We start from the raw sequence: 13,537 nt of genomic DNA on the forward strand, positions 1-13,537 counted from the left end.
GTGTGTTCTTTAAAAACTATTTCCAATGTACTTTAATTCACTTGTCAAACATGTAGTTCCTAAACCCCTTTTTATTTAAACTGAGCTGGGAAGGACAATAAGATGTAGTAGAGCACTGGCTTTTAGAATTAGATATATCTGAGTTGATTTCCCAGCTCTGAATAATTATTGTGCTGGCTTTGGGCATGTTATTTAAATCTCCCTGTCCTCAGTTTCTTCACAGTTGTAAAATGAGAGTAATTGTTGATTACTATAAATTGTAAAACTTTGATGACCCAAGTGAATAGTTTGTTGTTTAAAAAGTATATGAATATCAATAAGACTAGTACAATAAGAAAAGCTTTTCTTGATTTTGAAGTTTATGTGTCTTGATAAAGTGATAAAAGAACTATACTCAAAATGCTATCATTTAAAAGCTTACTAATAAGAGATAATGAGTGTTTATTTCAGCAGCACATATACTGAAATTGGAAAAATAAGAGGTTTTGACAAGATAGACAAGTAAGGCTATCTAGGATTAATCATTAAATGATTGCTATAGACTGTTAAGCTGTTAGGATTCAGTGAGTCTGATACTGACATAGATCTTTAAGTTTTATTTTTAATTAACAAACAATATTGTATATATTTATGCAGTTATTTTTATTAAGCTGGCAAGAGAACAGCTTAAAATTGGAAAAAGGAAGAGACGTGGTCTCTGGGAATCTAGAGAACATCACTTCTGTAATGATTAATTCTGTTTAGATAAATGGTGGCTGAAGAGTCAAACTTAGATAAATTGATTCATTCTCAAATAAAATTTTTAGATTCTGTAATGTTTGTGACTGTTTCTTACATAATGATTCTAGAAATAGAAAACTTTGAAGTGAAACTGGAAGAAATGTGAATTTGAGGAAGGATGCTAGTGACTTTTTTTTAGTGACTGAGACGTACTGAATTTTGTGCCTTCTTGCAGAATAAAGCATTGATTTGAAAGCATAACTTTTAGAAAATTGGTTTAAAAATTTATACAACTTACATTGAATTTATTGAAAATTTCCTGTAAATGCATGTTGACAAGGCTTCCTTTGCAAATGCAGCAGAGTGAGTTATGCTGGCCTAACTTTTACCCCTGCTGAATCAAAAGCGTTAAAAATGGAAGAAAATTCTTCTGTGCTAGAATTTGAGAATGACCATAACTTCATCCTAGACTACCAAGACTATCTTCCAACAGAATGAAATTTGGAATGAAATTGAAATTCAAGGAGGAGACAACATTTTTTTTTTTTTTTTTTTTTGATAGGCAGAGTGGACAGTGAGAGAGAGAGACAGAGAGAGAAAGGTCTTCCTTTGCCGTTGGTTCACCCTCCAATGGCCGCCGCTGCAGCCGGCGCACCGCACTGATCCGATGGCAGGAGCCAGGATCCAGGTGCTTTTCCTGGTCTCCCATGGGGTGCAGGGCCCAAGCACCTGGGCCATCCTCCACTGCACTCCCTGGCCATAGCAGAGAGCTGGCCTGGAAGAGGGGCAACCGGGACAGAATCCGGCGCCCCGACCGGGACTGGAACCCGGCGTGCCGGCGCCGCAAGGTGGAGGATTAGCCTATTGAGCCACGGCGCCGGCAACATTTTTTGCATCAAGTAGATGCAGATCTCTTTGAATAAGAGAGATGTATGTTCCCCAGAGGGGTTTTTCAGTGATCACTTTGAACCATGAAGTCTGGAATAATGAAATGGAGGGAACCATCTTGCTAGGGGCCTCCTTCCATAGCTTCCATAGTTCCTAGGTAGAAATGTTTCCTTCATCTTAATATAGTATAAGAAAACTGACCTGGGGCAGGGAGAGATAAGAGCAGCAGTAGAAGAATATTTTTCTCGTTCTTTTAAGAAGGACTGTCAGATTCCTTGCTTGTCCACAATTCCTTATATCCAGTAAATTACAAAAAAATAAGGCTTATATATTTATAAGTCTAATATTTATCTGATTTAACTACAGAAAAGTACAACCCTTGAATATGTTCTCACCTTGCCCTCAATAAAAAAGATACTTTGGAAGATAGAATATACAAATGAGGATACTTCAAAAAATTCAGAGAAAGTGAAATGGAAAAATAGGTTTTGAAATCCATGCATAGTTTTTTTTTTTATCATAGGCATTTTCTGTGAACTTTTAAAAATACTTTCATAAAATGATTCTGAGAAGAAGAAATGTGATTAGTAAATAATAAATATTTAGTGATATTGTAAGAGTAAGCGGGCATTTCTGTATATGTTGGTGGGTATCTGAATTTATTCTAACTCACAACTACTTATAGGAATTTATGTTAGAAAAGTGGCCTGAGAGTGTATGTGTATGTATATGTATACATGTGTGTATAGGAAAAGGAGTGTGCACAAGAAGAATCATACAATCTTAGTATAGAGTTGATCTTCTGTATATAAAGATGAATCTTAATGAAAAATGGGATGGGAGAGGGAGTAGGAGGTAGGACAGGAATGGTGATGGGAAGGTGGGCATGGGGGCAAGAACCACTATATTCCGAAAGCTATACCTACAAAATTTATATTTATTAAATAAAAGCATTCTAAACAATAAAAACAAAAGAGGAATCATGCACAGGCCTTATGGGTTACTTCTAATTTTTATCAGTAGGGATTTCTTAAGAGAATTTTGGTATATTTCTCTAATAGAATGTTGGGAAGCTCAGAATGGAGTGAAACTATTTAATTTGATATGAGGAAAGATACCCAAAATTATTCAAATAAGAAAGTTGGCTTAGATGATGTAGACATTCATAAATACTCATTAAAATAAAATATGCTAATATTATCAAATACAATAGGAATGAATAATAGCAATATATGCTCAACTGCTTGGTGCTTATGTAACATACTTGAAATGTTTTTCTTGCAGATGCTGCTTTGACAAGACCACTTCACCATCAAGCTTCTGCCTGCCCACACTCTCATGGAAACCCACCACCTCAGACTCAGCCTCCACCTCAAGTGGATTATGTTATTCCTCATCCTGTACATGCTTTCCATTCTCAGATATCTTCTCATGCAGCATCACACCCTGTGGCACCCCCTCCTCCAACTCATTTAGCCAGCACAGCTGCACCAATCCCTCAGCATCTTCCTCCTACACACCAGCCAATTTCCCACCATATTCCAGCCACAGCACCTCCAGCCCAGAGACTGCATCCCCATGAAGTGATGCAGAGGATGGAAGTTCAGAGGAGGAGGATGATGCAGCATCCAACGTATGTTTATATTTTTAAAAAGAAAATCATGCTTGCTATTTCTGTTTCAGTCTTTAGAAATAACTTAAATATACCAAATCCTCAGTTCATAGGAAACTGGTTGTCTGCTAACCAGATGTTTATATACATATATATAAATACCTACTTGTCTATATGATAAGTAATTACTTGTTACACAGACAAGTTTGTATCAGATTATTGAATGAAATCAATACCACTTTCAGCATTTGGTCCAGGGTCATTTCCTTCTGCAAACTAATCTCTTGTTCATCTGTCTCTGTAATATCTTGTAGTTAAAGCTTCATTCAAAGTTTAAGATTGAGGAACAAGATCTAAACTAATCAGAGGGCCGTCACCGCGGCTCACTAGGCTAATCCTCTGCCTGTGGCACTGGCACCCCGGGTTCTCGTCCCGATCGGGGCGCTGGATTCTGTTCTGGTTGCCCCTCTTCCAGGCCAGCTCTCTGCTGTGGCCCAGGAGTGCAGTGGAGGATGGCCCAAGTGCTTGGGCCCTGCACCTGCATGGGAGACCAGGAGAAGCACCTGGCTCCTGGCTTCGGATCAGCGCGATGTGCCGGCCTCAGCGCGGCGGCCATTGGAGGGTGAACCAACAGTAAAAAGGAAGACCTTTCTCTCTGTCTCTCTCTCTCACTGTCCACTCTGCCTGACAAAAAAAATAAAAATAAAAAATAAACTAATCAGAGATTTGATATGATTTATTACATAATACTATCCAAAGGAGAGAAAAGTATTAATGGAATTTTTACAATCTGACATTGAAAATTTTTTCTTGATTTTTTTATATACTTAAATATTAAAATACTGTATTCCCTAAAATGTATGAAAAGAGTATAAGTGAGCTTTTGATAACTTAGGATCTGAATTTTAAATTCAGAATAACAAACCCTTCATCTTATTCTGCTTGACTATTTTTGTAAGAAAAATGTTTTTTTTGGGAAATGGCTACACTTGTGCATTTCCATGTAGTCTGTGACTGTTTTCATTCTAAGGCTAAATTGAGTAGTTGTAACAGACTAAATGTGCTGTAGAATCAAAAACCTTAACTGTTCTGTCCTTCACATTAAATGTTTGCCTAACTCTGGATCTAGTTAATGATATAGCATTTGTGTAGCTTCTTCCTTTAGTTCAATAACTTAAGGTTATATCCAGAATCTTTGATGCCTTCATATAGTGACTCTTTGGATAGAAAGTTGCTAGTGTGACAGTCATATCCTGTAGTAGCTAGAAAATTACTCAATGTCATTAAGAGTGGATATGCAAAAGCTGCATGTGTTAGAAACAACTAGAAAAAAATTAAATTGCAGCTATTATGCACCCAAAGTATGGTTGTGGTCATATTCACGTGCTTCAGACTATGTCTTCATGTCCTCAGTGGACTCCAGAGATATCTGCATGCCCAAGAAAGAGTCAGTCTTTTTGTAGTGTTCTTTGTTCAGAATTTTATGACCACTTGCAATTATAAATGCAGCTGACTTTAGGAAGAGAAAATGCAGTAAATCAGGATACAGAATGTAGTGTGAATGTAGCTAACTAGGTTTCCTGAATAGTATAACATGTACTACCTGTATTTTGAAAAAATATAAAACATTAAAAAATATTTATTTGAAAGGTAGAGTTACAGACAGAGAGAGGGAGAGACAGAGAGAGGTCTTTCATCTGCTTGTTCACTCCCCAGATGGCTGCAGTGGCCAGAGCTGAGCTGATCCAGAGCCACAGGAGCTTCTTCCTGGTCTCCCAAGCAGGTGCAGGGGCCCAAGTACTTGAGTCATCTTCTACTGCTTTCCCAGGCCATAACAGAGAGCTGGATTGAAAGTGGAGCATCCAGGATATGATCTGGTGCCCATGGGATTCCAGTGCTACAGGCAGAGGCTTAGCTTGCTATGCCACACCACCAGCCCAAAAGGTTAAAATTTTTTTCTTCTCAGTTTCCATCCAATTAAGATGATTTTACAAAATAAGAGTTACTGAAGTAAAATAGTTCCCATCTTTTCATGCTCTATATGTTTATATAAAATACTTTGTTTATGCCTACAGAATTTGTTGGGTGTTTTTTAAAAGTTATTTCTTTTCCATTTCTATTATTATCTTGTTTTAAATTTCTGTGCTATAAAGAAGTGTACAAGATAATGTTAAAATTGATTTTTTCTTAGGATGATATTTGAATTGGAGTCATTGGAATAAATGAGCAGTTAAAATTTGTGGATGAGGTTATGATTTCTTGATTTATTACTAATTTATATATAATCTTATATTTTTGTAATTTATAAATTTTATCACAATTTATAGATGCTTATAATGTAATACTAGATTTTTTTTCTGCATTAAGAAATAACCAATTATTCAATTATTTCCAGTGGTCTTTTTGTGTTCTGTGTTTCCAGGCGGGCACATGAACGCCCCCCACCCCATCCACATAGAATGCACCCAAACTATGGTCATGGGCATCATATTCATGTGCCTCAGACTATGTCCTCACATCCTCGACAGGCTCCAGAGAGATCTGCCTGGTCAGTATCTTGTTTATTTTAAAGCAATGCTCAGCAGCTTCTGTTAAAACTACTGGAAGAGGTTCTTCATAGTGGAATGCCAAGCAGAAGGGTGATGTGGAGAAATAGAATCCTCTGTTTAGCTGTGAGGCGCTGCCTCTGGATGAGTAGGGGTGGAGAAGACAGAATAGGTACCTGCGTTCTAGGTCAGCAAACCATGGCAAGCAAGGGTAGAGCCTTTTTTTTCCTCAAAAGAAGGTTTTATTTTTGACAAATAATTATATATGTATTTATGGGGAAGAATATGACATTTGAGTCCATGTATAGAGCAGTGCACAGTATGTTGATGGTTGGCTGGGATTACCACCCTGTATGCTAGAACACCAGGATATATTCCTCCTATCTAACTGAAACTTTGTACCACCTGACTGAAGTCTTCCCTTCCCCTGATTCCCCACCCCCAGCCTTTGATAACCAACACTCTTCTCTAGATTCCATGTGGAAGTGAGAGGAGTAGAGCTTTTCCCCCATTTTTCAGGGGTGCTTGCCACCAAGCTAACTCCCTAAACTGAGTCTACTTTTCACAACTTAATACACTCCCCACCTTTGTATTCAGATTTTAAAATTATTGGTTAAATCTTTGGGGCTGAATTATCTTTTTCTCAGCTTTGTATGTTAAGAAACCTTAGATGAAAATGTCATTATATTCCCCATTTCTGTTGTTAATAAAGATGGAAGCATGATGCTTTACTCCAGAATCTCCCTTCCCTAGTATATTTGATTCTAATCAGTATTCACTGTAAGGAGGCCTGAAAGTTAAACTGTTTTTATTACTTGTCAGGGAACTGGGAATTGAAGCTGGAGTGACTGCAGCTACCTATACACCTGGTGCATTGCATCCTCACTTGGCCCATTACCACGCACCTCCTCGACTTCATCACTTACAATTAGGAGCACTTCCTTTAATGGTAAAATGGAAAATTTTCAAAATTCTGGCATATTCTCTTTCTAAAAGTAGTTTTCCTTTTCTAAATATTTTATTGAAAGCATTTTCGGTTAATACATTAGCTATTCCCTATTTTAATGGGATTTGAGAATAACTTGTTAGATGCAAATTGTGTTATGAAAAGATACAGATATATTAAAATCTGTATAGTTTTCATAGTAAAATGTACTTTCAACGTACAAAATGTTTTTAAAATCAATTTTTTGGTCTATCACGATAATTTCTAATCATCCTTCTTAATGTTTTTGATTTTAGAGTGATTTAATCATATTGTGGCTGAAACTCTCCCCCCCTTTACATGGACCGTAGATTTAAGGGTGAGAGAAAGGAAGCTTGTTCAGACACTATAATAGAGAAGATAAATGTTGGGGAATGCCTGAACAAAGGCAATGTCACTTAGCATAAAAATGATGGGACACATTTGAGTAGTATGTAGGATCATGCCTATGTTTCTAGCATGGTTAAAAGGTATAGAGTGGTGACATTTGTTGTACTGGAGAATATTAGATGAAGGATTCAGGAAAGGGTTAGCTGAGCTAAGTTTTAGACATAGTGAATCTAAGATAACTGTATGAAGGTTGAATTCCCAGTAGAAAGTTAAATTTATGGTCTGAACCTCCAGAGATATCTGGGTTATCTATTACTATATAGTGCTATTGAATCTGTGGGAGAAGATTAGATTCTCAGGAAAAAATTTATCAAATGCCAGAGTTAAAAATATTGGAAAATGACAATCCTGTATTTAAATGATAGTGTTGTACTTCAAACATGTCAAAGTAATATGATCTGTAGTCTTCTCATCACATAAAGGTGAAGTTTGAGAAATGTGGAATACACTCATTTTGAAAGAATTAGTGAGCTGGTGCCGCGGCTCAACAGGCTAATCCTCCGCCTTGCGGCGCCGGCACACCAGGTTCTAGTCCCAGTCGGGGCGCCGGATTCTGTCTCAGTTGCCCCTCTTCCAGGCCAGCTCTCTGCTGTGGCCCGGGAGTGCAGTGGAGGATGGCCCAAGTACTTGGGCCCTGCACCTGCATGGGAGACCAGGAGAAGCACCTGGCTCCTGCCTTGGGATCAGCGTGGTGCGCCGGCCGCGGCGGCCATTGGAGGGTGAACCAACGGCAAAAGGAAGACCTTTCTCTCTGTCTGTCTCTCTCTCTCTCTCACTGTCCACTCTGCCTGTCAAAAACAAACAACAAAAAAAGAGTTATTGATGGTTTGGTGAGACTGATTACTGTCAGTAATGATGAGAGATGGAGATGGGGCACTTAGTTTATAGTAAAGGTGAAATGTGGAGACAGTGAATATAGACTACTTATAAGCTTGGCTGTGAAAGGAAAGTTGGAAATAGGATTGGCAATAATTTCAGGAATCAAAGAGAGAATTTAGGTTTGGAGAAGCTTCACCTTTTAGATTTAAGACAGAAAACCATTAGAGAGGACTTACTTAAAGATACTGAAGAGAAGGATGGGAATTAGGTAAGGAAGGATGAAACTAGATGGGGAAAACTGGAGAAGATGAGAAGCAAGGGCTAAGGATTAAGTTTCTGTCAGAAAGGAGAAGCTCAACCATAAAAGCTAGAGGAAGGGGAGCCTAGGGAGAGAGTTTCAGGGTAAGTGAAAGTTTGGGTACTTCCAGCCATTTCTGAACTTCTTGATGCTGTGAAGTAGTATTGATGTTAGTATAATGAAAGTTGCAGATAGTTTATGTAATAAAAGTTACTGCTTACTTACTTTTGAATTCTTTTCCACATATGAATCACTCTTTTTTAAAAGATTTATTTATTTGAAAGGCAAAGATACAGAGAGAGAAATCTCCATCTGCTGGTTTACTCCTCAAATGGCTCCAATGGCTACACCTGGGCCAGGCCAAAGTCAGGAGCTTCTTCCAGGTGTCACACATGGATGCAAGGGCACAAGTACTTGGACTACCTTCTGCTATTTTTGTAAGCACATTAGAAGTAAGCAGGATCAGAAGTAGAGCAGCCAGGACTCGAGCAGACACCCATATGTAATGCTAACATTGCAGGCAGAGGGTTAACCTTCTGTGCCATGGTGCCAGCCCCATGAGTCATCTCTTAAAACTAAGAAATCTAGGACTGGCACTATGGCATAGCAGGCAAAGCTGCCACCTGCAACACTGGCATCCCATGTGGGTGCCAGTTCAAGTCTCAGCTGCTCCACTTCTGATCCAGCTCCCTGTTAATGCACCTAGGAAAGTAGCAGAAAATGACCCATGTGCTTGGGCCCCTACACCCACATAGGAGACCTGGAAGAAGCTCCTGGCTTCAGCTTGGCACAGCCCTTACCACTGCAGCCATTTGGGGAGTGAATCAGTGGTTTAAAGATTCTCTCTCTCTCTCTCCCCTCTCTCCTTTACTCTGATTTTAAATAAATAAAATAAATCTTAAAACAATAACAACAAAAAACCATCAACTAGGGGCCGGCATTGTGGTGTAGCAGGTAAAGCCACCGCCTGTGGTGCCAGCATCCAATATGGGTGCCAGTTCGAGACTCTGCTGTTCACTTCTGATCCAGCTCTCTGCTGTGGCCTGGGAAAGCAGTTGAAGGTGGCCCCTACACCAGTGTCGTTGCAGCAGCCATTTGGAGAGTGAACCAGCAGATGGAAGACCTCTCTGTCTCTCTTTCTCTCTCTCTCTGCCTCTGCCTTTCAAATAAATAAATAAATCTTAAAAAAGTATATTTAAAAAAAAAAAAACTAAAAAGCCTGCTGTGGGTGGGTCTATGTTATGATTCTGTGGAGGTTGATTAAGAAGTAATGTTGGAGGGCCGGCGCCGCGGCTCACTAGGCTAATCCTCCGCCTAGCGGCGCCGGCACACCGGGTTCCAGTCCCGGTCGGGGCGCCGGATTCTGTCCCGGTTGCCCCTCTTCCAGGCCAGCCCTCTGCTGTGGCCAGGGAGTGCAGTGGAGGATGGCCCAGGTGCTTGGGTCCTGCACCCCATGGGAGACCAGGAAAAGCACCTGGCTCCTGGCTCCTGCCATCGGATCAGCGCAGTGCGCCGGCCGCAGCGCGCCGGCCGCGGCGGCCATTGGAGGGTGAACCAACGGCAAAGGAAGACCTTTCTCTCTGTCTCTCTCTCTCTCACTGTCCACTCTGCCTGTCAAAAAAAAAAAAAAAAAAAAAAAGTAATGTTGGAGATTTATTTATAAAGATGGACGAGTGATGCTTTACACCAGAATCTGTATTCCTGATGCAGCTGACTATCATATCAGTATTCACAGGGGTTATGTACTGTACATTTGCTGTGAACAGTGTGTTAGCAAATATGGAACCTTTACTCTTTGGGACAATACAGGACAGAATACTACAAAACTGTATCGGAACAGTTGATAAGTATATAGCTTTGTTTTATGTATGTTTCTGTTTAACAGTAACATATTTAATGTATATTGTTCAGTCCTTAATGGTGAAGTAATAGCTAATCAGACACACCTGAATGAAACTTACTGTTACATATTTTCTCCATGAGGTACATAATACCTTGCCTTCTTAGCTTAGCACCACTAGGCAGTAGTTAAACTTATTCTTCAGGGCTGTTTTAAACAATGATGTCAGCAACTAAAAGCACAGAAAAACATGGCACAAAGTAGACCACAAAAGATACATTTTTTTTTTTATAGTGTAAACTGAAACAAGAAGGCAGTGCCTTGTTCTGTCTTAATTGAGAATACACATGTTGATCAACTGAAGTTTTTGGTTGCTCTGTGCATGTCCATGAATTACTTTGAAAGCAAAAATTGATTTTAGGGTAATCAGCACATTTTAGCCTGCAGGCCGGTTCACAAATGTGGAACCCACATCCATTGAGGATTGACTGTATCTAACAAAACCTTAGAAAACACTGATAAAATTCCCACTAACAGAGCCAAATAAAAAATGGGGGATGGATGCCTTTGGTTGTTAGGAAGCTAAAGGAAAGAACGTAAGACTCTTACCTCTTCTTTTTTTTTTTTTTTTTTTTTTTTGACAGGCAGAGTGGACAGTGAGAGAGAGAGACAGAAAGGTCTTCCTTTGCCTTTGGTTCACCCTCCAATGGCCGCCACGGCCGGCGCGCTGCGGCCGGTGCACCGCGCTGATCCGATGGCAGGAGCCAGGAGCCAGGTGCTTTTCCTGGTCTCCCATGGGGTGCAGGGCCCAAGCACCTGGGCCATCCTCCACTGCACTCCCTGGCCACAGCAGAGAGCTGGCCTGGAAGAGGGGCAACTGGGACAGAATCCGGCGCCCCGACCGGGACTAGAACCCGGTGTGCCGGCGCCGCTAGGCGGAGGATTAGCCTAGTGAGCCGCGGCGCCGGCCTTTTTTTTTTTTTTTTTTTTTTTAAGATTTATTTACTTATTTCAAAGGCAGAGATACAGGGAGAAAGAGAGATATCTTCCATTCTTTGGTTCACTCCCCAAATGGCCTCAATGGCTGGGGCTCCTCCAGAAGCTGAAAGCTTCTTCTGGGTCTCCCACGTGGGTGCAGGGGCCCAAGCACTTGGACCATCTTCTTCTGCCTTCCCAGCTGCATTATCAGGGAGCTGGTCGGAAATGAGCAGCTGGGACTTGAACTGGCGCCCATGTGGCATGTCTGCACGGCAGGTGGAGGCTTAGCTTTCTAAACTGCAGCACTGGCACGAAGACTATTATCTTGAGGTTGAGTTTTGTTGGAAAATTCTGTGCATTTTTATCTATTGATAAGATCACGGGCCAGTGCCGTGGCTCAATAGGCTAATCCTCCACCTAGCGGCGCCAGCACACCGGGTTCTAGTCCTGGTCGGGGCACCGGATTCTGTCCCGGTTGCCCCTCTTCCAGGCCCACTCTCTGCTGTGGCCCAGGAGTGCAGTGGAGGATGGCCCAAGTGCTTGGACTCTGCACCCCATGGGAGACCAGGAAAAGCACCTGGCTCCTGCCGTCGGATCAGCGCAGTGCGCCGGCTGTAGTGCACCAGCCGCGGCGGCCATTGGAGGGTGAACCAACGGCAAAGGAAGACCTTTCTCTCTGTCTCTCTCTCACTATCCACTCTGCCTGTCAAAAAAAAAAAATAATAATAAGGTCATATAATTTTCCTCTTGAAGTTTGAGGTACCAAGAGCATCAGGATTATGTGAGAGTGTTTGCTACATAGGATTCTTTATGTAAATCAGGAAATCTTTATTTCATGAAACAACTGTTTTTTTTTTCTATTCTGATCATATTGTTAGTGTTATGAGAGGTTTTTTTTTTTAGAGATTTATTTATTTGAGGGACAGAGTTACATAGAGGTGGAGGAAGGGAGGGACGGAGAGAGGGGAGGGGAGAGAGAGAGGGAGAGGGGTCTTCCATCCACTCTTCCATCCACTGGTTCACTCCCCAGATGGCCACAACAGCTGGAGCTGGGCTGGTCTGAAGCCAGGAGTCAGGAGCTTCTGTGTATCCCACACGTGTGCAGGGGCCCAAGGACTTGCCTCATCTTCCACTGCTTCCCAGGCCATAGCAGAGAGCTGGATTGGAAGTGGAGCACCTGGGACTAGAACTGGTACCCATATGGGATGCTGGCACTGCAGGTGGTGGCTTTACCTGCTACACCAGTGCCAGCCCCACTACTGAATGCTTAGTTGTACTTATGTGTATTTACTAAGGTTGATTGAATTTTTGAGTACTTGGAGAGCAATGAATATCTTGAATTATTCAGTGTTAATAGTCAGTTACACATCTGTTCTTAACTGATTTAGTCTGTCTTTTTTTTTTTTTTTTTTTTATTAAAACAGGTTCCTGACATGGCAGGCTATCCTCATATCCGTTACATTTCATCAGGATTGGATGGAACATCATTCAGAGGTCCTTTCAGGGGCAATTTTGAGGTATGTAATAAGTGAAGATATGTATCACAGTATTTTCAGTGCAGAAGAATATATATATAGATATGTTGCTAGTATTCATAATTACGTAGGACTAATACAATGACTGGGAATCATGAAGCAGTAAAATGTACCATTTTCTGATATTGCTTCTGGGGTTATAGAAAATTTGATAGGAAACATTAATCTTAGGTTAAAAAGTATTTAAAGAATAAATTAAAATATCTAAATATAAAGATATATTAAATCAGTATAAAAATAGTGAACAATATAATTTAATGTATGGGGAAAACCTTGATGCTTTTTTTTTTCTGGTTTTAATGATTTATTTATTTCGGGACAGGCATTGTGGTATATTGGGTAAAGCTTCTGCTTACAGTGCCAGCATCCCATGAGTGTTTTCAAATAAATAAATCTGCAGAATTACAAAGAGAGAGACAGATCTTCCATCCTGTGGTTCACTCCCCAAATGACCACAAGGGCTAAGGCTGCACCAGACCAAAGCGAGGAGCTCCCACATGGGTGCAGGGGCTCAAGCACTTGGGCCAACTTCCACTGCATTCCTAGGCATATTAGCAGGAAGGTGCATCAGACATGGAGTAGCCAGCATTGGAACTGGGTCCCATACAGTGTGCCAGTATTGTAGGCAGCGGCTCAACCTGCTGCACCACAAAGCCAGCCCCAAACCTTTGCCTTTGCCTGAGCTTAATTTTTAGTGAAACATTGCTGGAGACAAAAATAGCTTAAATAATTTACTTTGTAGCTAAATATTTCAAGTCCTTGTTTCTTCATGTTAGTTTAGAAATTACAGTTGATATGATTTATGAAAATTGTTTAATTTGCTTCCCTAATTTGCTAGAATGAATGATTTCTTCTACATGTGTACAAACTTACTGATTTTGTAATACCATGTGGTAATACTTATATTGTTACCCAAATTTATAAGG

At 40.6% G+C, this 13,537-nt stretch overlaps 1 protein-coding gene across 42 annotated transcripts in view; it reads left to right on the forward strand.

Annotated features, from left to right (window-relative positions):
- RNF111 (ring finger protein 111) overlaps positions 1-13,537 on the forward strand; it is a 136,434-nt gene that overhangs the window by 117,774 nt on the left and 5,123 nt on the right. For 24 of the 42 annotated variants that reach the window (XM_017347988.3, XM_017347990.3, XM_017347989.3 and 21 more), the window contains 4 exons: positions 2,893-3,241; positions 5,616-5,768; positions 6,589-6,715; positions 12,501-12,593. In XM_017347988.3, coding sequence (XP_017203477.2) covers positions 2,893-3,241; positions 5,616-5,768; positions 6,589-6,715; positions 12,501-12,593 — 722 coding nt within the window. The remainder of the gene's footprint in view (positions 1-2,892; positions 3,242-5,615; positions 5,769-6,588; positions 6,716-12,500; positions 12,594-13,537) is intronic. The other 18 variants (XM_017347991.3, XM_017347993.3, XM_070054265.1 and 15 more) reach the window with 1 other exon arrangement.

Source organism: Oryctolagus cuniculus, chromosome 12 (genome assembly GCF_964237555.1).
Source record: "Oryctolagus cuniculus chromosome 12, mOryCun1.1, whole genome shotgun sequence".
Classification (NCBI taxonomy): domain Eukaryota; kingdom Metazoa; phylum Chordata; class Mammalia; order Lagomorpha; family Leporidae; genus Oryctolagus; species Oryctolagus cuniculus.